We start from the raw sequence: 22,269 nt of genomic DNA on the forward strand, positions 1-22,269 counted from the left end.
TTGTAAAGGAAAGCCTTGCTTTCAGAATCCCCGCTAGTTCATACAGTTCTCAGAACTTTTGTGCTGAAAACCCAAACACAACAAGTAACATCACACCCTGGTATAATATACATGTAATTCTAATGAAAAATAGCCCTGCGCTATGCTCTATTTACTTATTAAAGAATTGTCTCAGCTATTAAGGCTCCAATTGGTTAATTCATTGCATTCTCCATAGTGCCTCTTTCTGTCATGCAATCAATCAATTCACAGTTCTCTCTCCACTGTTCTTCCACTCATTTTTTACCTCAGCGCTTTGAAAAAAATTAATTATTCGCCCTCAGAAGAAGACTAAGTTGCTACAGTCCGCTGGGATCTGAACCCTGAACCTTTGAGGTGTAAAAGAACATGTTGCTTTTCTCACTGCTGTACCCAGAGAAGCTTTTAACTACTCTGTTTATCACTTCTGACATAAATAAATGAGAAAAAAATCAGACCTTTGAAGAAGAAAAACTTCATCTAATATTGTTAATTAGCCATGACAAACGATGAAATAACATTGTAAATCTTTCATAGAAACAGCCACTAGATTTTAATTACACACATTCATAATTTAGCAAACAACATCTTATTTGAATGTGTTTAATATGTACCGTACTCGAGGCTTCAGAGTTCTTAATTTTGTTTCACTTAGAGAACCCTTTAGGTTCTGCTTGTCTTTTATTTGCTTTTGTTCTTTAAGAAGCCGTGAAAAAAGCCTTTGCAGTTTTGATAAATATCTTTTCACAGACTGTCTGATGACAGAAGGAAACTTTGGTCGTGTAAAATATCAGTGCATCGGGCCAGTGTTTAGCAATTCTTTAAGCTAGCCAAGAAAAAAAAAATTAATGTAGATTTCCTTAGTAATTATCTGAGTGATAGAAAGATAATACAGTGCACCAGTACAATAAACAGAAGGAAATTATCTAATATCCCCAATCTGTTAGGAATCATATCTAGGTGGAGGTCTTCCATGCTTTTGTCGCTAACATTTCCAGAAAGAAAATTAACCCTTTACAGACAGAAACATACACATACAATATGATAGCAGCATGGGAGAGCGAGGAAGAAAACAAAGTAGTAGAGTGAATGTTTATATTTGCCTATAGAAAATGTATGTATTTGAATGGTGAGAGCTATTTATGTGATTAAGTATTCATTGAAATACAAATTACTCATATGCTTACAAAATCTAAAAAATATATAAAGTCATGAAATAAAAGAGCAGCCAAACAAGACATCATGTTTCATGTAGCTTTGGAGGAAGAAAAATGTACAAGTAAAATAGGGCATTTCTCTAGCAAAGACTCTACAGTCAAAAGGCAAAAGGCAATTGCCTTCATTGTTGTGGTAGTACCTTCAAACCTAGGGCAGACATGGGCAAGCTTCAGCCCTCCAGATGTTTCTTACCAGCTATTAGGAATTGTGGGAGTTGAAGTCCAAAACACCTGGAGGCTTGAAGATTGCCCATGCCTGCTCTAGGGTGAACCTATCTTTTTTTTCTTTGTAGGATTTGTTCAGAGGGCTTTGCCTTTGCCCTTCTCTGAGGCTGAAAGAATGAGGCTTGCCCAAGGGCACCCAGTGGGTTTCTATGGCTGAGCAGTGTTTCGAACTTTGGTCTCCAGAGTAATAGTCCAGCATTCATATTAGTACTCCATACTGCCCCCCCTGATTTCTGCATTCAGCGCTTCCTCCTTTTCCTTTCCCTCTCCTCCATATTCAATTTCAAGATGAATGGTTATCTCTATTGGTGTAATTCTCATCCTTGGACTCCTCATAAATAATAAACAAGAGCACAGGGGGAACTGAGACCAGACAGTCTCTCCTTCCCATTGCACTGGTTTATTGACAAATAAATGTTTTATTCTTTAACAGAACTGAGAGGAAAAAATTGCAGAATATTTATTTGTCCCATCACGCAACCCAAGACTAAGCCTAGACTAAGGGGGAAATGGCAAGCATGTAATAGGATGTAATCCAATGTTAAGTCCTTCACGATAAGAAGCGGCATTATTTTTCGAAGACACCATCTAAGTAGCATAACATCTGGATTAGTCCTTAGAGCAGACAATGGCAACAACGTATTTTTTCTGAATTCAAGAGGGGGGGGGAGAAGATAGCTGAGCACAACAGCTGGCATGGTGCCATCTGTTGCCCTCAAACATCTGCTGCTGGTCACAACAATGAAGAGTGGCACTTGAGGTCACTACATGGAAGCCGGGCCATGCAGAATGGAAAAATCATCATTTTAATACCCATCTTTGCCCCTCTGTGGGGCCTGTTGTCCAGTCATGGTGCCCCTGCAATGCTCCAGGGATCCATTCAATTATTATAAAAACAAAGGGCTGCGTGCAGTAATCCCAAATCAATTTTTGCGATTGAAGAATAATAATATACTTCTTCCTTGTAAAAAAGATGAACTGTTTGTTCTGGAAGCCCTCTAGAAGTGGTGATATATTCTCTCTCTCAAACACATACATATACATATTAACATTTTAAAAAAACCATTGAACAATGATAAGTGGACTCAGCCACTTATAGGGATTTTTGAGGGAGTGTGTGTGTGTGTGTGTGTGTATGTGTGTGTGTATGTGTGTGTGTGTGTATGTATGTATGTGTGTATATATATATATATATATATATATATATATATATATATATATATATTCTTTAAGACCATGCAGACTCTGGAAGGACTTAGGGGATAAAAACTGGCTACCATATCCACTTGTTGCCTACCTGAAATACTCTGCAATGGGATCAGAAAAACATCCTACAGTACCTAGTAGTGATTGTGATTTCAATGTACATTTGCTCTATTCCAGGGCATTTGATTTCAGAGACTCTTCCCTGAATCATTTATATGTACTCCTGGCCTCACCCTTAGCATGCTTCCTAAAAGTAGTAGTGAAACCTTCTCACATGTAACTAAGACTGAGTCTAATCGTGTTTCTAAAAACACGTTTTACTAGCAGAATTAACTATGGCTTAAATTAAGGGTGCAGAGGTTGGCTTTCCAAGTTGCAAAATGTCAATGTTTTTAAACTTTCAGAAAAATATAATGTAGTAGAAGTGCAGATTCAGAATTAAAATGGATACACATTTTCCCCTGTTAACCTGCCATTGAGCTGGCAATCCTATGTTCACTATACTCATGAACCCAATGGGAGATATGTCTGAAGTTCCCCACACTAGTGCAGTGGAAGTCGTTTGCGTTATTGAGGCTGAAAATTTAGTTCCCTACCAGTTGATTATTAGCAACCAATTTCAGACTATGAATCTACTCACTGAAGAACTTAATCCATTTTCTGTTTAATAAACCCATATCTAAGGCCAGGACAAGAATGTAAATATATTAGAAAGCTAGTAAGGCCATTTCAGTTCTAAATCAACATGTCTCAAATGGTCCAATAGTTCCTGATTCTTCTGATGTTACTGGATTAATATAAATAAAAAAGATAGTTAAACTAGCGTTTAATAATTTGTTCAACCTCACAGGTATTAATCCCCGAGAAAAACTCCTATTGTAAAAGAAATGATTTAATATAAGAATGCCCTTGCTTTAGACATGCAAGTGACTTGCCACTTTAGTGTGAGTTAATATTTTAAAACTGGCTTTATTTATATAAGTTGACTGATGCCTGTTTGTCTTCACAGCTATCCTCCAGGAAAAGCTAATGAAAGCTGCTTCTCCCTTTAAAAAGCCAGGATAAAAAAGTATACAAGCCCATTGTCCAAGAAAGAACTTAAAAGCAATGCACGCTGCCAAACTGTGCTCCCCACCCAGTTACCAAACACAGGATACAAGGCAGTTTGTTTACTTCTCACAATTGAATGCATACAAAAAAGGTCTCGGTGCAGTCCTGTTGTCAGGTCAGTAGTCAGTTGTTAAAATGCTGAAATATCCTGATAAAACTTGCATTTTTGATCCCCTCCCTAAAGCTGCTGTCAAAGGTCTGTTTTCCTTTCTTGGGTTACTCCCTATTGCCTAACGTAAATTGTCATAACTACTGGAGAACAGGCTGCCTTTTATCAAAACAATCTACTTAACTGGAAAAATGAAAAGAAAAGAAAGAGGGCGGGGGATATTTTCTACCTTGATTTAGAATCCCTTCCATCATCTTTTCCCCAGGTCTGTTTCATGGGCTCGGTGGGAATGGTTTATAACAAAATCAAAACATAAACAGAGCATAATACCGAGTGAGTTACAAACTTGAGATCTGGCTTAAACAAATGGAAACACTGTAATAAACATGTTCTCCACCCTGTTATAAAATCCCCCTTAATCTTGCTTATAAGAAAGAAGATTTTTTTTAAAAAGTACCATATAGAATACGCTGGTTATAGATAATTCACATCTGTGATGATAGGATGATGGGAGTAGGGCAAATTAACTGAGGGGTTACATTTAAAGCCAGTTAAAAGCATGATGACCACTCCATATCATATAACTGCTAACATGCAATTTTTAATGGCCAAGCACATGCACTCACATGCATGTCATACACATACATGCAAACATTAAGGGATCATCAGTCCATACTTATTTGGCAGAAATAGCCTCTAATTTAGAAAGATGGCATGGAAAAACCTGTGGGAAGAACTGCATTATCTGAAGCAACCCTTTACTAAAACCATCCTTTGGGGGGAGGGGGGAATGGGAACCGCAGTTGAAAGCAAAGGATGTTTGCTCCCTTTCTCTTTTCACATCTATCATGGAATAGTATTCATTTTAAATTGGAGCCTTATCTTATTGAAAGTTTGGATGCTACAGCATCTGATGCCTGACCACACAAAACCAGCCGCGTTAAATACTGAAATGCCGTCACATTGTCCAACTTCCATCCTTGCCTCTTTAACACACACAAAGTATTTTTCTCCTTCTCAGAGCCATCATCTTTGTGTCAGAGATGCTCTCCTGTCTGACAACAGCAATTTAGAAGAGTTAACTTTTATCGTTCATTCTGCTGTGTAACTTTCCCCTTCAAATTTCTTTATCTGCCCTCTGAGCTCATCTGAACTTTCATGTTCTCCCAGCATGCAGGCTTGCATTCAAAACTATGTCTAATAGACCAAATAAGAGGTTAATAAGAAGTGGCAACAGAAAGAAAAAAATACAATCCCTGGTAACTGATAAGAATGACAGTGGCAGCCCTTTATTGTTTGTCTTCAAATATAGAGTTAAAGATCTTTTAAAAACTAAAATTTGACGCCTTTGAAAAGAAAGAAGCACAAAATAACAACAGGGGGTTATTGCCTGGCAGCCACAGGGGAGAAGCTCCATAATTCTTATTCTCCCTTTTGAAGGTTGTTAGAAATCTGATTCAAAAAAGCAACAGCAGAAGGAGAAAGCCTCTTGAGGCTATAGCCATTTCCTGTGATCATGCATAATGTGCTTCAAAAGTGGGTTTTACCAATTCTGTTGATCAATTGCACCTCCTTCATATTCCCTCTTTTTTTCTGCTGTGTTTACATCTGATGCGACTCAATGACAAGCACTGTCTGAGACTGTGAAACAGACCTGTCATGTTGATTTATGGGCGCATCAAACCACGACTTGTCCAAACTGAAGCTCGCAGTTCATTAATTAGAGAGTTGTGACTTTGAAGTCAGCTTTCAGACTGTGGTTTTTAACATTTGGCTTAATTTATATGCTCTTGAATGTGGATCTCTAAGGGAAAAACTGAAATTCCCTTCTTGTCTTTGAACTTCTTTTGACCGCACAATAATCATTTCTTTGTCCAGAGTGATGCCTGCATCCCAGAGTCATTAACGCGCATTGAACTGCCACTGATGAGTAAGCCCTACTGAATTAGAAAAACAGCCAGCAAAACAAAGCTGAGAGCATTCTGCACAGTGATATCTCACAATTACATGCCTTCCCTCCCTGTGCCATTTCCATTTTAATTACTGTTAGTCCTTTAGATTTACATTTTAGACATTTTTTAATCTGTTCCCTTTTTTATTATAGTGGCGCGCGTTAGCGGGCTATAGTTAAGGTTCGTGTCAGCGTTTCCTATTATAAACCCCCCTATTTTTATAACTCAGCTGTAAAAATTCACACTTGACTTAAAACTTGGTTTCACAATAGGGCGGGTGGGTTGACAGCAGACAAGAAATTGCATGGCCAATTTGGGCATATGTGCTTACATGAAGTGCAACCACCACAAAGATACACAAACAATTCAGGTATGACTGCAACCTGTAACAATAAATAAAACTGGTCCCCCAAGGACCTAACGCCCCAGAAAGCAGTCACCCATTCTATTTTCCACAATGTAGCAATAAGAGCCTCCACCATCTTGCTCCCTGGGGGAGCAGGGAGGGTATATAAAGATAGGTTAAAACTCTATGGAGAGGGAATGGCGGATGGTGGTGGGGGTAGAAAAGGGACCTATGTTAATTGCTGTAACATGTTTCATACATGTGTCTATGTTTGATTTTTTATAGTTTTAATTGTTTTAATCTACAGTTGTATGTTTTTTAATTTAAATATGATATCTATTTTTATATATATGTAAGGCATTGAATTTTGCCATTTATTATGTTGTAAACCACTTTGAGTCCCCCCGGGGTGAGAAAAGTGGTATAGAAATGCAAAAATTAATTAATTAATTAATAACGAAGTCTGAATTGCCATTGTGGTAGAAGGCATGTGGCAAACACAACTGTTATGTACATTACACTCTTTGCATCTAATTTATTTAGAAAGGGAGAGAGTTCATTGCATGTGTGAAATTTGGCAATTCCATTAAAAAACAAACAGATCAAATTTAGGACATTTTCCATGTAGACTTTGCTTATAACCAACATTTATTTTACCTTGCATGTAGGATATCTTCTGCAATCTTTACTTTCAAAAAAGTAGATTATCTAAAAACAAAACTCTACTTTTGATTTATTTATTTTACACTAGAAGTAAAGTCTACTAAATCCCCGAGATAGTTCTGCCCCACTCTAAAGAGTTACTTGAAAGTCTGTAAGGTTCAAGAACAATGGTTTTCAAATTTTCTATTTTGAGAGACCTTTTCCACATTATCAGTTCATCTGTCAAGGAATCCCTGCTATATAACTCATGGGCAGAAATATTCAGGGTACACACAGCATAAAAAGAACTGAGTGATCATCACTGTTGCCGTATGTGAAATAGAAAATAAATGTGCTTCCTAGAACTCACTCACATTTTTACATACTTATATACCACAGCTGCCCTGTAAGAGCATATTCAAAAAAATTACTCAAACGGTCCTTGATTACTCATCTTCTTGTGAAGCCCTTGATGAACTTCTGGAGATTCACAGCCAACCACAGACTGTTCTTTGAAAATCACTGTTCTATTGGTACAGTTGTTAAATGAAGACAATATGAAGTGGTGTCTATTTCTTTTTATTAGTGATTATGTTTAAACTATTTTAACCATGTTTTTTATAATGATATGTATATTTGATTCCTTTTACACTTTTGTAAATACGATTTTAACCTAATCTAGTTGGAAATTACCATCCCAGAAGAAAGGAGTGGTATACAATAAATCAAGTACATAAGAATATATTACCTTGATGGTTTTGCCTTCACATGCTAGGGTAAATAATGACCACACAATTCTCAATGACATGGGAAAGAAGACTATTTCCTCAACCCCTTCCCCCTATTTGAAAGTCCTAAGGTATTCTGACCTGGGTGGATTCTACAATAAATATTTCATGTAAGTGGAAAAAATAGGTTTCAGCCATTCTCAGAACATATTTATCCTTCCCAGCCCCTGTACATTTGGTACACAGCAAACTGTTCTATTAGATACCAAATGCTGGGGGCAGGGCCCATCTGTTGCCAGCACAGCTGGTGCCTGCTCTTCCTGATCTCCAGGCTGAGGCAAGTAGTATGCTTGGACTGGTGAAATTCCTCATCTTGTGATGGCTGCTGGCCCACCATTATATTTGAATGGGTTTTAAGATTCCTAAAAGATATGAGAGCTGTCAGAAACTCATAAATCTGGAAAGAGGACCTCCTCTTGCAAGATATGAGGCAGCCTTATATGCCTCACATGGTCTCATACACTCCTGCAGTGTCTGGATGTAATTTAGTCATCCAAATCTGCATACTTAACCCAACTCTCCATCCAACTAAAAATATTTGTATAAGGAAGACAGTACTGAGCAAGTGTGTGTACAACCCCAAAGACTGTGTCAAATATATTACTAGTTATTTACATTATGCTGTTTTGAAAATAGCAGGTATTGGGGACCAGAATCTTACAAGTAGTAATTTAGAGGACAATTATGCAGATGCCATACTTTTTAACACAAGGTTGGTTTGCAAATAAAAACTGGTATTTAAACTGTACCTCTTTAGGCTGTTTTCCAGCATGTTGTTGCTGTAAAAGCTGAAGTTGTAACTGTTCCTGTTGTTTCTTATAAAATTCTTGAAGCTGCTGCTACAAAAAAAAGGGGGAGGGGAGAGAGAGAGAGAGAGAGAGAGAGAGAGAGAGAGAGAGAGAGAAAAGAATGTGTTTATTAAGTAAAACAAAGTAGGATAGCCAATCCAGGGTCCCTTTGGTGTAATACACAAACTGTGATTTGAAAAATAGCATCCTTTTATCTGTAATGGTATGACCTTTAGTTTGAAACTCGACAATAAATTCAGTACACACTGACTATTCTTGGCATTATCGTTTGAAAAGTAATCTCCAAAATGAACTGATGAAAAACATACCATTTTCTACACAAACTAATTAAAATAAGGCAAGGGATAACCTTTGATTGGAACAACAAAGCCACAATGCCCTTGCTGTGAGAATCCTTATTTGGAACATATACATGCTTCCTAAATTATTGTTGTATTGTACTGTACTAAGCTCTGCGTGGTATGGGCACAAGCTCCCTGCTCCCACCCACATGGCCCCAACTTTCAGATAGATAGCTTATTTGAAACTTCCATTCAATGAATAAATGAATGAGGTACTGGGTGACTGTGAGGCACAGTACACAAGGTCAGCTTGCAATGGACTTTGGCATTCCTGTGCCAGTAATGAATTAACCCTGCATAGTTCATTGGGATATATAAATCCCAATGTTACTTTGTGTTTATTTAACCTCCAGCATAGTTGGAGAAGATTAGTACTGATAGACATTAAAGATTTCAACAGATTTCTATTAAAATCTGAAGGTTTCCATTGGCCTTCTGCTTGCTGCTGTGCCAAGAATTAACTGGTTATTACCAGGTAACCTTTGTAAACTCCATTTGTGAGCCATAGGTAGAAGTCACATTGAAAAAATAAACCCACCCATAGCTGGAAGTTGCTTGGTACAGTAAATGCAGATTAATAGGGAAAGCATGGGAGATAATGAAACATTCTAGAGCACCCAAAAAACAAAGAATAGACTACAGCTGACCTTCTTCCATACACACTGGGATGATGGATATAGTCCTCTGGAGCAGGTATGTCTCAAGTACCAAACAACTATGTGGGCAAAGAGGAATTGAATACAATCCCACCACTTCTTCATTCAACATAAAATAGTGCATTGCAGTATTTCACTGAGCTCCATAACGTCTTATTGGTTACAGTGCTTTCTTACATATGTTGTGGGGTGGCATGTCGTGGGGAGATTTTGTTCTCTTGTTCAGCTTAAAGAATTACTTCATTTTGGCCTATATTCATGGAAAGGCAATTGTTGAAATGGGAGATGACATCTTGGAAATGGAGTTTCTCAAAATAATTACAATTTTATTTTCAAAAAAATTGGAAGGTTTGAAAATTTGGTCCCAGTCATGTTGTTTGTTTGCCCTCCACATTCACTGAGGCTAGGGGAACTAGATCACCATGAAAGTGAAAAAACGTGAATAAAGAAATTGCTATTTTTTTAACCTATGAGAACACCTCTCTATGAATTTCTAGGTCTTCCAGCCTGGGGAACTTTTAGTGGACGCTGAACATAGAATCGCATTGGGAGACCTAGAGATTTCTAGAGAGGTGTTCTTTCTAGGAATCTCTTGGTCCTCCAGCATGATTGGAGGAAGCTGACCACAGAGCCACACTGGGGGACCTAGAGATTCCTATTAAAAATCAAATCCTAAAAAGTTAAAATGTGAAGGGATGACTGACCAGTTCGGAGAATGATTGGCTCAGACATATCTTAGGCTGCAGCTATAATATGGCAATGGATGACAAAAGTACACAGAAAACTACAACTATTTTAGAAGCCATTAGTAATGTACTTTTTCTACAAAGAGGAAGATCTCTGGTGAATTATGGGGAAAATATATGAGAATTGCCTAATCCCTACAGATGTTCTCCTATGACAGAATTTGCACGAAGAGGCTGTTCCTCCAATTGCCCTGATGGCCAGCTTAATTGCTGAAAAAGGAACCAGTTACCTGTTGAAGCATGAGTGCCTGCTGCTGCTGGAGCAGGACCTGGAGCTGCTGCGGAGTTAGCACTTGCTGCTGGAGGATCTGCTGCATTTGCTGGGGAGTGATCACTTGAGGTGTCATCATAGCCACTGACACTGGAACCTAAAGCATTAAAAAAGTGTAAACGGCAAGAATCCCAACATGTCTCTCATCAAGTTATCTGTATGTTTTAAACAAAAGACGTGAAACAGCCCCTCTTTTCACTCTAGACACTTGATAAGGTTCTGGTATTTCACTTGTGTGATCTCAAATGTCCCTCTTCTCAAGGTTTATATGATAAGCATGAGGCTAAGACATAATCTCACCGTCTTTAGGTCGCAGGAATAAAAAGCACAAAGCAGACTTCATTTTCTTTGTATGATTCTCTACCACCTACACCAGCTATAATACTTTTGCCATAGGAATGATTTCTGAGAAAATTACACTATTGATCTGTGTATCTTTCAGAGGCAACTATCAATTATAAGAATTTTTACATTAATTAATAAGTACGGCCCTTCAAAAGCAGCCATTGGGAAGTTGGCTCTAAATGAATTGAAGCAAACGAACGCAATTTCAGCCGTATCAAAAGCCGCACCTTGCTCCCAAGAAATTTTAGCAGCGGAGTTCCTACAATGATGTCTGTACCATTCCACATTCACCCAGCATACAGATGGCTTCAATTCTTTCGTATTATGTGAGATACCATTAAAAGCCGCTTTCCATGACATTTCAGTGACAAACAGCTACAGTGATGAACTTGATAGCATTTCATATTTGCAACTGTTAACACGTTTCTGCACGGGCATCTTTGCAAGGAACCTGTACACTGTATCTGAAAGGATGATGTCTTGTTCAGATAAAACACTGACATTAAAATGACAGGCTGTCTTGGCCAAGGTTACACAAATTGTATTCAAGCGGATACCTAATGACAATGCTTTGAATTCTGCAAGCTTTCTAGAATGTAATTTAGCTATTCAAAATAATCACTGCACTTGTGTTTAATTTGCAGACTACATGAGAACCATTTTGTCAGTTCCGGTAATGCAACAAGACTATTTCGTTAGGAGCCCCAAAAGAAAGAAAGGAAGGAAGAGGGGGAAAAGAGGGGGATTACAATGGCGGAGGAGCCAAACTCACATGACTTTGAATAGAAATATTGAACACCACACTTTTCTTTAGTTTCAGCTCAAATAGGTGACAGCAGAAAACTAAAAGCAGTAAAAGGATATACTTCTTTAAAAAGGATCCGCTGTCATCTCATGCATTACAATAAAAGGTAATAACATGTTTTGAACATTTTCATGCACTGTGTTTTTTGAAAAAAAAAGTCAGCAGACAATAGCTGATCAGGAGATAAAAGGATTTTAACAATATTTCAAGGGAGTAGTAAGCAAGAAAGGAATGCAGTATTAATTTTATGTAACATAATTTCTTAATATGCAGTTTATCTTGACTTTTTCACATGATTTGTCCTGTCATTTGCATAGCAAATTCTCATTCCTAATTTCACAGTCATTATGCACTGATGTCCTGATTTCTCAGCACCACTAATTTTGATGAACTAAAAATAGTTCCTGAAGGTCAGATTCATATATACTGAAAACTATCAAATGTTGTTGTGCACATCTGTATATGTGAGAGGCTGACCTAGAGTCAGTTGGCATTATACATCTTGACCGCTTCACCACCACTCGCAACTAGAAATCCAGATCAAAAATTCAATTCCCTGCCACACTTGCCATTATCAATTTGGGTTATCCTCGGATGCAGCACAAATCAAAGTAAGACACAGCATACATACAGCAATCCTCTGTTTGGAGACACCAATAGGGTTCACGATCTATAACATTTAAAAGTCTTACTGAATACAATAAGAATTCATCTTGTGCATACTTTATGATTGTAAATTCCATGGTGCTTGCTTTAATAATTATTACTAATCCAGCTATGGCTCCAACCAGTTCACTTGTGCCACTGTCCTGCAGAATTACAGCTGTAACTGATTTGCTAAAACTTAGTTCCTTGGAAAGTTAATACTAAACAGACTTTCCAGGGAGCAACATCTAAGTCTATGTGGTTATGCAGAGATGGATGTAGAGGGCAAACACCAGTACAAATGGTGAGAAGCAAACACCATTGTTTAATTAAAAAAATATTGTTACTGATTATCATAGTAGTAACAATAATGAAAGGAAAAAGTATTTAAAATATACAAACATGCAGGTAAAACAATACTGTAACAAAACAAACATAAGAACATATGGGTAGCCACATGTTTATACCCAGTACTATAAATTCAGATCCCAAGAAGTGGCCTGCATCATTGAAAACGTCCCTATGTGGAGTTACAATGACCTCAGTAATCTCTGATAACATGGTTAAGGCCAACACTTACAGCCATCTGCTGCCATCTGCTTTCTAAACTACAAGACAAAGTTAGTCTTTTCCAGGAAAATAGTACCTCTGAGCCTGTGTGTTGGGGTAGACTGGAAAGTGTTAACCAGTCCCGCAGCTCCCTTCCTCATACTGAGAGGAAAGACCTAGGTAGTGCATATATTGTCCAGCACAGAAGCTGGACAATTGTACTAAAGGGTAAGCTAGTGCAACACTTATCCAGGGGGAATAGTTTTGCCTTTTGTGCAGGGCTACTGTGGAACTTAGAAACTCAGCTGTGACTGAGGAAACACCTGGTTCTTAGTGCAGCCTTCCATGAACTAAATAAGAGAAAGAAAAAACGAACAAAAACACCTTGATATCATCAAGCACCTGCTAGAGCTTACAAATTACCCCACAGCCTCCTGCCCTGTTCCTTCTGCTCAACATTGGCTCTCCAGAGTGCTCTTATGAAGAGACTCGCTCAGGTAGCACCACTAGAGGAAGAAGAGATGACAGTAGGAATAAGATGTCCAACACAGTGGAAAGTATGCAATAAGACAATGTCAAAGTGTTGATCCAGTGGGGGAAATCCCAGTTGAGCTCCACTAAAGATGCAAAATGTCTTGGGTGGTCCCTAAGGGTTCATATACGCTTTGCAGTGACAAGATCAAGGAAAAGGCAGCTCTGCTTCAGGAACCATAAAGCAGGTGATGCTTTAAATAAACATACTCAGAGTAGACAAATGCAATTATGTCTCTGTGTTTGTTAACAGGCTGATATTTAAAATCCTTAACTTCCTATCCACTTTCTTAACTTCCAAGGTACCTCTCTACCATGTAACTAGTCCCTAGTAATACCAAGATTCGAAGGCCATGCAGAAGCACTGATAGGCTATTATAGCCCACACTTTATTACCCATTACTACCAGGTCATTAGCAGGAAGAGTGATTGTACTGGTCTTAACCTATTGATCATTGTAACTACTATCATTTAATCCTGTGTTGAATGTCTGGAAAGCTGCTAAAGGCACACAAGAGAGAGTGCTTTAGCTCTGAGAAATATAGCTAAAGCTTGGAAATTACACTTTGATTCATAAAAACTACCCAATGGTTTAAATCAATAGTATTTAAAACAGTCGTGTAAGTTCTTAACTGTGGTCTCTAATATTTATAGGTCCCCGTTTGAGTGTATTCTGTCAAAACTGGACTTATTTTAGATACTGTGCGGAACAAAGTTAAATATGAAATCTCTTTATTCTTGATACAACAGGGCTTCAGTTCTGGGTGACTATAAATTGTGATGCTTTTCACAAACAACAAACACCTAAAACAAATACTTAGTTTTAAATCAGATCTACTTTAAAAAAGTACAAAACCCTGCCACCGTAACTGAGTATCTGTAACTATCTAAATGAAATACACTACAAATGTTTATTGAGAGAACCTGGCTTACTACCCCAGGACAAACTAATTATAATGTATATTCAACTAAACATGTTTAATGCATTGTAGAGCCAGTTTCGGGGGGGGGGGGGGAATTCAAGAGATATATTTATTAACATCAAGTCACGAAGAAGGTGCAAAGAAATTCATGTCCAGAGTACAATGCTGTACACATTTGCTTGGCAGACACTTTTCTAAACTCAGAAGGATTTACGTTCAGGTAAACCTATGCAACATCATCAGACAGCAAAAAACAACAACAAAAAAACAACAACAAACAAACAAATAAACCCCAAAGCTTTTTAAAACACACTTCAATCCATTATCCTGTTTTATCTTTTAGGCAATGAATTTGGTTTATTTAATAAACTACCTGTAGTCTGGCCAACCGATACTCCCAGGGTGTGGTAGGTATCCAGCTGCACTTGGAGCTGGAAGTGAAGGGAAAATATTTGTGCTGCTTCACTATCAGAATCCCATTAGTAACAGACCTGCTGACATTCCAATAACATCACTGGCAAAAATGTCTTTAAATGGCACCTCCTCGCTCCAGGTTTATTTCCCCAAAGCATATCTACTACATGTTTTCTTAGATTCTCAAGGCAGTGCCATATTTGCTTTGCTCACTTTCCTTCTGAAATATCCCACTATTATAGCTCTACTTTTGGACCTCAGCTCATGTTGGGATGAAACTTGTTAAGACATCGTGACTGATGAAAGGGGATGAACCATACACAAGCCCAGCTTTTCTACGAGGCTAAACATGAAACAATGTGTTTCAAATCTATATTAATATGCAAACACCAATTGATTTATTGTTTGTTTTCTAAAAGAGGCTCAGATTATGGAAAATATTTATCACTTCCATAATCACTATCTATTTCTTCTTTTTGGCAACAAATAAGTTTCATCATTATGAACTGCTATTATAACAATGTAAAATTAATTAAAAATTATGAAATACATTCCAAATGCCATCTCAGACTAGATGAGACTGGGAAGTAGTGAAATGTATGCAAATCAGACAAGTACGGACAGCCACTAAGATAATAAAAAGGAGATTTAACGGTACCATCTTAAAAATACAAAGGTCTACAGAATAAAGGTTTCAGATCTGAGCAAGCAGTACATATCCAGCTTTGGTATTATTACCGTAAGTGGGAATAAATGCATTCAGCTCAAAGCGTTATATTTCAACGTAACTCTTCACCCCTGGAATGAGGAAACACTAAATTATGTTACCTGTATCTCCCTCCAGACAGAACGTTTCTGACACAATATTTCATGTCTTCAAAACAAAAACAATTAAAAAGGAAAAGAAAACCTCACAATGCTCGAACTATCCATGTGGAAACCATGATTCCCTTTTCATTATGCAAAGCAGAATTTCACTTTTAAGACTTCACCATTTTTGCCCATTACGCTGTGCAGAACGTTACGACAGGTACTGTTTATTATATTAATGTAAAATAAGCTAAGTAGTCGGTCATTAGCATAACTGTTCTGTCTTCAACAGTACAACCTCCTATTAAAAAGAAGCGGGAGGGAGAACAGATGAGAGAAAGATGGAGGGGGGTGGCTGGAAAAAAAAAACACCCAAAGCTCCTTACAATTCAATTAACATTTTGTTTTTAGAATGTTGTTTATTGCATTTTACTAAGAACTAGAATGTGATCACCGGCATTCACAACAGTAAGGTAACTGAGTTTTGACTTGGTAAATAATTCCAGACTTTCCACCATAAAGACTATTTTATCAATGAAGGAAGAAAGGGAAAATGCTGGTTTAATTTTGTTTCAGAGATGAAACCTTAACGGGAACAAGATCTTACCAGCCACTTCTCAGGCATACCTGATTTCCTACTTATCTATCAGGATCATGGCTGAAGCTATAATGTCTATCCACATAATCTGCATGCAAATATAGAGTTTACACAAACTAAATCTCTCCTATTTTCATGTTTGTTAACTGAGCACCGCAACATAACCTACTGCTACAAACCAGGAATCAGCTAAACTATCTTTACAGGAGGGAGGGAGTAGGGAGGGAGTCTTTCTTTTTTCTCAACATAGATGTATAACAAAGAGTTCTTGTTGCTTTGCACAAAGGGAAAACACTCATACATGAGTTCTATTTATCTTTAGTTTCTTTTAAAAGTCAACACATCAATGTCTTCCTTAAAAACCCTCTACACAACCAAAATGTAAAGATCTCACTCCCAATTATTGCAAAACTCATCTTGATCTTACTACTTTTACATAAATGGATTACACTGTTAAAAATGAATAATAATTCAAATAGCAGTTTTAACAGTTGCACGATGATAGCAAGTATTCTTTTTCAACAGCAGGTATATGAAAGTGCAAGATCAGCACCACTAGAATAATTTACAAATTTTGCCTGTGGCTCTGCTTTCTGATCCTCTTCTTAAGAGTTAAAGAATGTGGTTTTGTCTTTTCTAAGGGTTGGGGGAAGAACATGAGGAAGTGTACTGACTAATGTAATATTAATAAGCAATTAAAATATGTGAACTTACTGAACCAGTTTACTCTTAATCAGACACACACAAAAAATCCCTCGGTCAAATTTTGATAAGATGTATTCAAATTCTAGTTCTGTTAAACACTCATTTAGAGGGTGTCACTTTATTTAGTGTTACAACCTTTACAACACTTGTAAAAGTTTATTTGCTTGAAGTGCTGTACTGTATTTCACACTTCTCACAGGTGCCTTCATCTGTACATTCGGATCTAATTTGCGCTAGGGGTGCTGATCTATAATGAGAAAGCATCAGATGCTTCTTTGACAATCTTGCTATTCACTGATTTACTTCTAATGAAGACACATTCCAACCAGCAAGCTCTCTGTATGTGAAAAGGTCAAAACATGTTTTTTAAGATGCCTAGCAAAATCAAGGCAAATGGGAAAAGCCCAAGGAGAAAATCCTTCTCGCAATGCTGTGGCAATTAAGAGCCATTGTGCAATAATAATAATTAAAAAATCCTTAAAAGCCACTTTCAATAATAAAAAAGAAGAACGTGCAGAAAATTAAGCTGCCACTACTGGTACAGGTTAGGTGGGGAAAATATCAAAATTTAATGTATTCTCCCCTGTGTCATCTTGTTTTGTCAAGACATCAAATAGAATTGGAGAGTTCAAAATAACAAGCCCTTGAGAAATCACAGAAGCCGACCTTTTTGATGTTGTTGGTTTACCTTGTTCTCAGATATTTGAACAATGATGTTTCAGATTTTAAGGGCAAGACAATGAGCCCCAAAATTAGAAGGTGTTATCAGCTATTGTTGTCTAGGTGTCATTTCCCCATGCCCCTTCATAAAAGGCAATGTAACAACTATTCTTACCTAATCAGGGAACACAACTCCAAATTTAAGGGCTTTGCGGAATAATTTATATAATGGATATTTGTTTAATGTTCATTTAAATCTACTTTGCGTTCCATCTCCCCATCAATACAGTAATGTGAATGAGAGATATGCTTTCCAAGAGTGAGAACCACTTTGGGAAGGTTAAGAAAAACTGGCTGCTTCGTATAACTACTTCCAGGTTTATCTTTTAAAAAACCCAGACATATCAGACAGCCTTAAAAAAGATGAGTGTGAAGTTCTCCCCTCCTTCCCATCTGTGGATCCCTCCCTTGCTTCAACCTCTAATAAGAGACAAATACAGTGAGGGCAAAGGGAAAAAAGAGGGGGGGGGGGAGAGAGAGAGAGCCTTATAAAAACAAGAGGCATTTAAAACCGAATCCTGAAAGTTCACAGCAAAGCTAATTTCCAGCAACACAGTCCGGCTTTCAGTAAAACAAACAAACTGCTTAAAGCCAGCCAAGCTTTTTGCCAAACAATATCACATCAAGTCTGTGGTGTCAGAACTTTCCCACAATCTAGCCACGCAGGTGTGGGTCGGTGGCGGCTGCAGAAAACCCCCTCTCTTTTATTTACTTATCCCCCACCCCAAACACAGGACTGGAGCTGTGTGAGATGGACAGATGAGGAAACAGAATAATATATTTATTTCTTAAATTATAAACATTTGCATGAAGACATGCTGTGGGTAATTTTGTTGGCAAAAACCACGGATGTGTCCTGTGCCTCTTTCTACTCTGAAGATTCTCTATTTTTAATTATACTAACCATTTCCCACCTTTGACAAAAATGTCCACAATCACCTCTTTCAAAGGTAACACATTTCCAATATAGCAAACAATAATCTATTACTATCACCATATTTAAAAGAAACAGAATCTAGTGAAAAGAAACAGAAGTCTTAAGACTTTTAAGTCCCAATAAACACTGGCTAGCAACTACTGAAAATACAGGTAAACAATTGCATTAACATATTTACTGTGTGCCTGTTAAAGTTTAACACACTTCTTAAAATTGTCCCCACTAAATCACTACCCCCTTTTTTATCTTCTGGATATACCTGAGGAAACACGGTTGTGTATATGTTTACCTGTTTCAACACTTGTCCATTAAAATTGTGATATGAAATGTTATCAATTTCTGTAATAATTTCCTGAACAATTTGCAAAAAAATTTCACTGGGACGTCAACAAATGAGAGTATATTTGGAGGAATTTAAACTGCCCCAATGGTGCAAATTAATGGGACAATCCTAACCTAGTTGGGTTCAAATTTCCTCCCCAAATTCCTCATTTTTAAAAAAATTTGCAACATGTCAATTAGATACACAACTGTGTGAAATAGACTAGGAAGTTATGAGCCCATGTCAGTTTCATTGCATCACTCAAATTCCAGCCAAATTGGGCATGGCACCTCCTAGCTCTTGTTTGTACTACATGAGACATTTATTTTAAGAGGATAGGATGCAGAGGACTGGGTGCAGAGTACAGTAAAGCATACTTTGTAAACATAATCTAAACTAACAAACGGAGAACAAAACCTCACCGAAATCATCCCTCCCTATCATAAGCTTTCTGATGATTTATGGTTTACCAACTCAGCAAGGTTACGCAACACTGCATGCCTTTTTAGATGCATTATTTGAGCCAGTTGAGATTTAATTAAGATCACAGCCTCCAAAATCCCTGTCAAATGAAAAATTCATCGGAAGACAATACACTATATATTCTCATTCAGAGAGTCTCCTCTCCACGACTCTGGAATAACATAAGTTAATCCTCGTTTCTATGGTGGCAGACAAAAGTTGACTAATTTTGTTTTCTTTTGACACTTGTGTTGTTTTCTCGTTTGTGTCCTGAGATCATTCCTTAATAAGGGGGTGGGAAGGAAGGGGGGAGGCAGTGGGAGTGAGAAAATGAAAGGGCAGTGGGGAAAAACATGTCTCAATACGGCAGAAGATATATCTTGACATTCCAGCAGCTCAACTGTGATGTCATCCATGTTTTCACATAATTAACCCCTGCTGCTCCGGGCAGCATTTTATGGTACCTGGCCATTTCTGGCAAAGTGTAGGCAATGGGACATTTCTGGGCACTCATTAACTATATTGCATTTGTAGGTAATGAAAAAGGTGCCAATACGTTTTTAATATAGAAAGGCTTTAATCAGGCATTGCTTCTTATAATTTCCTGACCTAGTTCAACTCAACAAGGCATGCCACAATTTAATAAAAAGAAGCACAATGCCTTAATGATTTACAATCCACCAATTCTAACATAGCACCTTCTTTTTCCATTCATATGTCTATTTATCTCTAATAAGTTTCATCTCAGAAAAGACTCCTGACTTAGACAGAATTTGTAAAGTGGGCAGCTGGGAGAGGCCCAAAGAGTCTTGAAAGCCTGCATCTCTGTTCAAAATTTCTTACTCTCCTCTTTGCTTATCTTCTGGTTTAAAAATGACAGGTGCTAGCAGTCTTTTGTTTGACAGGCCCCTACACAAATAACTGTCTTGCCTGAAAGGGCTAATGCACTACTAATGAACAATAAATCAGCTTTGATTATAAAGTGTCAAGCCAATCAGTTTTCAGTTCAGCTCGATCACATCTTAGACCAAATCAGCTACACTGTTTGGACAGGATTTGTTTTCAGATTTACATCCTCATCAATGCAATTTTAAAGAGGAGACTGGATGCAGTACTGCCTTGTATAGAACGTTTTTCTGATCCTTAAGACCCAATCTTCCATGTTGGTAAAAAGTTCAGATCACAAAACACACAATGCACTTTTAGCCATACATCTGTATGTATATCTGTTCAGAAAAAAAGAACAATTTCACGTATTTATCAATCTGAACTCATGATAGTTAAGACATAAGTTGTATTTACATTAAATCCACAAAACACCTGATCATGCACAGCTCACTACAATTATGACTCTGTGTGATGACCCAGACAAGATTTGGTGCAAATGTGTATATATATCCATATATACATGGATCATATAAACATGCTTAAAGATTTAAATCCACATCCCCCCCCCAACACACAGATCTTAATTTTTTTCTTGTATATACATTTCATTAACACATGTCTGTTTAATTAATAACTGTACCTCAACAGACCTTTCACCTCTCCCTCAGAAACCAATCTCTCTTATTAGAAACAAAACACACTCCTTGCTTAGGAAGCTTGTCTTCCCCTTTTTGGTTTGTTTGGTTGAAATGCCTTATCTTCAAAAACCCTGGCATTTATTTTAATCCCACTCTTTCAGTTTAAATCGACACTTTGCAAACTTTCCATGAATAAATGAATACTGTATTCACTTTCTCTCTCCCTTAACTCTGTCAGGTAAGAAAGAGTTAATCTCTAAGAGGAAGCATCTATGTGCACTTTGCTCTAAACTAACCACCCACTTCCTAATAGTTCCCTCCTCCTTACTACCACCACCCCTTAGAAAAATAATCTCATTTTGCAGGAAAATTCAGCACTGCATGATTGAGGCTTACCTTATTTACAGTTAGATCCAGTTACAACTATTTCTTTAGAGCACATTAATACCAGTCAGTGTCAAAAACAAACCTCCCGTACATAATGCCATGTGGCAAATTGACTTGCAACTATAATCAGACATGTAACTGTGCTTTGCATAGTGTTTTACACATCTGTAGCTCTATTCCTTCCCCCTTCTTTCTTTTCTTTTGACAAATTACAGTTAATACAAATAACCCATAAATACTGCAAGGGATTCGGAACAGTAGAGGCATCAGGCAGGCAGACAAATAACACCAGTATAGATTTTCCCACAACAATCTTCAATAAGCTATCCAAAAGCTACACAGTTCTCTATAAGTTTTGTAAAGCAGTAAAGAGATTTATCCATACATCCATTTCGTGAGTAAAAAAAAAATAGTTTAAACATCTTTCCTAAACTTCCCGAGAGAAGACACAGGCCTCTATAGTATAGTTGTCTTCTCCCATTTCTGCATGTTTTGTTCCTAACCTGGTTAGCAAAACTCTTGATGGAGAAGTTAGAGAATGTTAATGAAGCAGCCTCTAATTAAAAAAATAAAGGAAAACAGAAGGGGGGTAGGGTGGAGAGGGAGAAGGGAAAACAACCCCATGCCACATTAGAGATCGTTATGCTATAAGTAAGTAAGACTGAAGAAAAGGAATCATAGAAATCAATCATATTGACAAACCTGACAAACTCCATTTAGCTGCTACCCCAAAGCGAGTGCTGGGCCATGGAGCTCTCTGAAGCCTTGTTGTAGAGTCTGAGCGTCCTCAGGTTACAGACAGATTGCACGCACAAGAAGGGTGCTCCTGGGCTGACAAGATGCAAAACTACCCACTCCGCCACGCCCTTCTCCACCAATCACAACCAGCCTCTAAACATAATCAGTTCAAACACCCCTACACAATGGGCCTCCTCTCCTTCCCTCTCTCTTTCTCGCTCTCTCTCTCTCTCTCTCCTTCTGACGGCAGGTGAAATAATGCTTTTGTGAAATCACGCTTTTGTCTCTCAAGCAACTCCGGTTAATTGCCGCTAACCCTTTGACCTGAAAAGGCACAGCAAAGAGCACCTACTCTCCTTTACAAAGATCAATTTCTTTTTTTTAAAAGCCCCCAACAATAACAAAAACAACAACAA

At 37.7% G+C, this 22,269-nt stretch overlaps 1 protein-coding gene across 20 annotated transcripts in view; it reads right to left on the reverse strand.

Moving 5' to 3' along the window:
* foxp1 (forkhead box P1) overlaps positions 1 to 22,269 on the reverse strand; it is a 702,210-nt gene that overhangs the window by 125,032 nt on the left and 554,909 nt on the right. For 16 of the 20 annotated variants that reach the window (XM_008105380.3, XM_062973812.1, XM_016991766.2 and 13 more), the window contains 2 exons: positions 10,396 to 10,533; positions 8,363 to 8,452 (listed from right to left, as the gene is read on the reverse strand). In XM_008105380.3, the coding sequence (XP_008103587.1) occupies positions 8,363 to 8,452; positions 10,396 to 10,533 (228 nt within the window). Of the gene's footprint in view, positions 1 to 8,362; positions 8,453 to 10,395; positions 10,534 to 14,607; positions 14,792 to 21,817; position 22,269 lie in introns of those variants that run through there. The other 4 variants (XM_008105378.3, XM_062973819.1, XM_008105382.3 and 1 more) reach the window with 3 other exon arrangements.

Source organism: Anolis carolinensis, chromosome 2 (assembly GCF_035594765.1).
Source record: "Anolis carolinensis isolate JA03-04 chromosome 2, rAnoCar3.1.pri, whole genome shotgun sequence".
NCBI classification, from domain to species: domain Eukaryota; kingdom Metazoa; phylum Chordata; class Lepidosauria; order Squamata; family Dactyloidae; genus Anolis; species Anolis carolinensis.